Below are 765 nucleotides of genomic sequence, written 5' to 3'. Positions count from 1 at the left end.
AATGATTTGCTTAAAAGCCGTGGCAAAAGAGGTCGTAAAATCGGGCACGATTCACTTAACAACCATCTTGGTAGCAAAGAAATTCTGGTCCCAATTGAGAGTTGTAAGATTTTAATTTTAATTTTAATTTTAATTTTAATTTTAATTTTAATTTTAATTTTAATTTTAATTTTAATTTTAATTTTAATTTTAATTTTAATTTTAATTTTAATTTTAATTTTAATTTTGTTTGAATTTAATGCACAATAACCAATGTATTGGTCATTGCAGTTCAATTTTGGGTATATCCCAGGAACTACTATGTCAATTTTATTTGGTTTTGTTAATTTTATTTTATTAAAATTAGGGAAAAGAAAAGCCTAGCCTTCTGCGAATACAAACATGCCAGCTGCTGCAATTCGAACATTGCAAAAGGGTATCATCCACATTTGACACTAAGGGGGTAACAGCAAAATCTAATATTAGTGGATTGATGAAAAAAATGGTCTAAGGAAACGTTATTGTAGCGAACTATGGCATTGTGTAAGGAGTGAACATAGACTCCGGTTAAGCCAGGATATAATTTCTTTGGGTTAAATCTAGTATGATCTGGGGAACTATCCATTGCTGTTTGCAAACTTTAGTGTATGGTGCCACTTGTTGTATGAATCAAATTAGTCAGGGAGGTTATTCAGTAAACTATGGTTAAACAAACCAGGTTTCTCTCTCTCTCTCTCTCTCTCTCTCTCTCTCTCTCTCTCTCTCTCTCTCTCTCTCTCTCTCTCT

General features: G+C 31.8%; 1 protein-coding gene across 1 annotated transcript in view; it reads left to right on the top strand.

Moving 5' to 3' along the window:
• Window positions 1-381: 381 nt before the first annotated feature.
• LOC107286752 (proto-oncogene tyrosine-protein kinase Yrk) overlaps window positions 382-765 on the top strand; it is a 16,647-nt gene continuing 16,263 nt past the window's right edge. The window contains exon 1 of the mRNA XM_015815172.1: window positions 382-415. Within this exon, the coding sequence (XP_015670658.1) occupies window positions 382-415 (34 nt within the window). The remainder of the gene's footprint in view (window positions 416-765) is intronic.

Source organism: Protobothrops mucrosquamatus, unplaced genomic scaffold (assembly GCF_001527695.2).
Source record: "Protobothrops mucrosquamatus isolate PMUCROS unplaced genomic scaffold, P.Mucros_1.0 scaffold321, whole genome shotgun sequence".
In the NCBI taxonomy this organism is placed as follows: domain Eukaryota; kingdom Metazoa; phylum Chordata; class Lepidosauria; order Squamata; family Viperidae; genus Protobothrops; species Protobothrops mucrosquamatus.
This window is presented reverse-complemented; position numbering and strand designations above follow the sequence as displayed.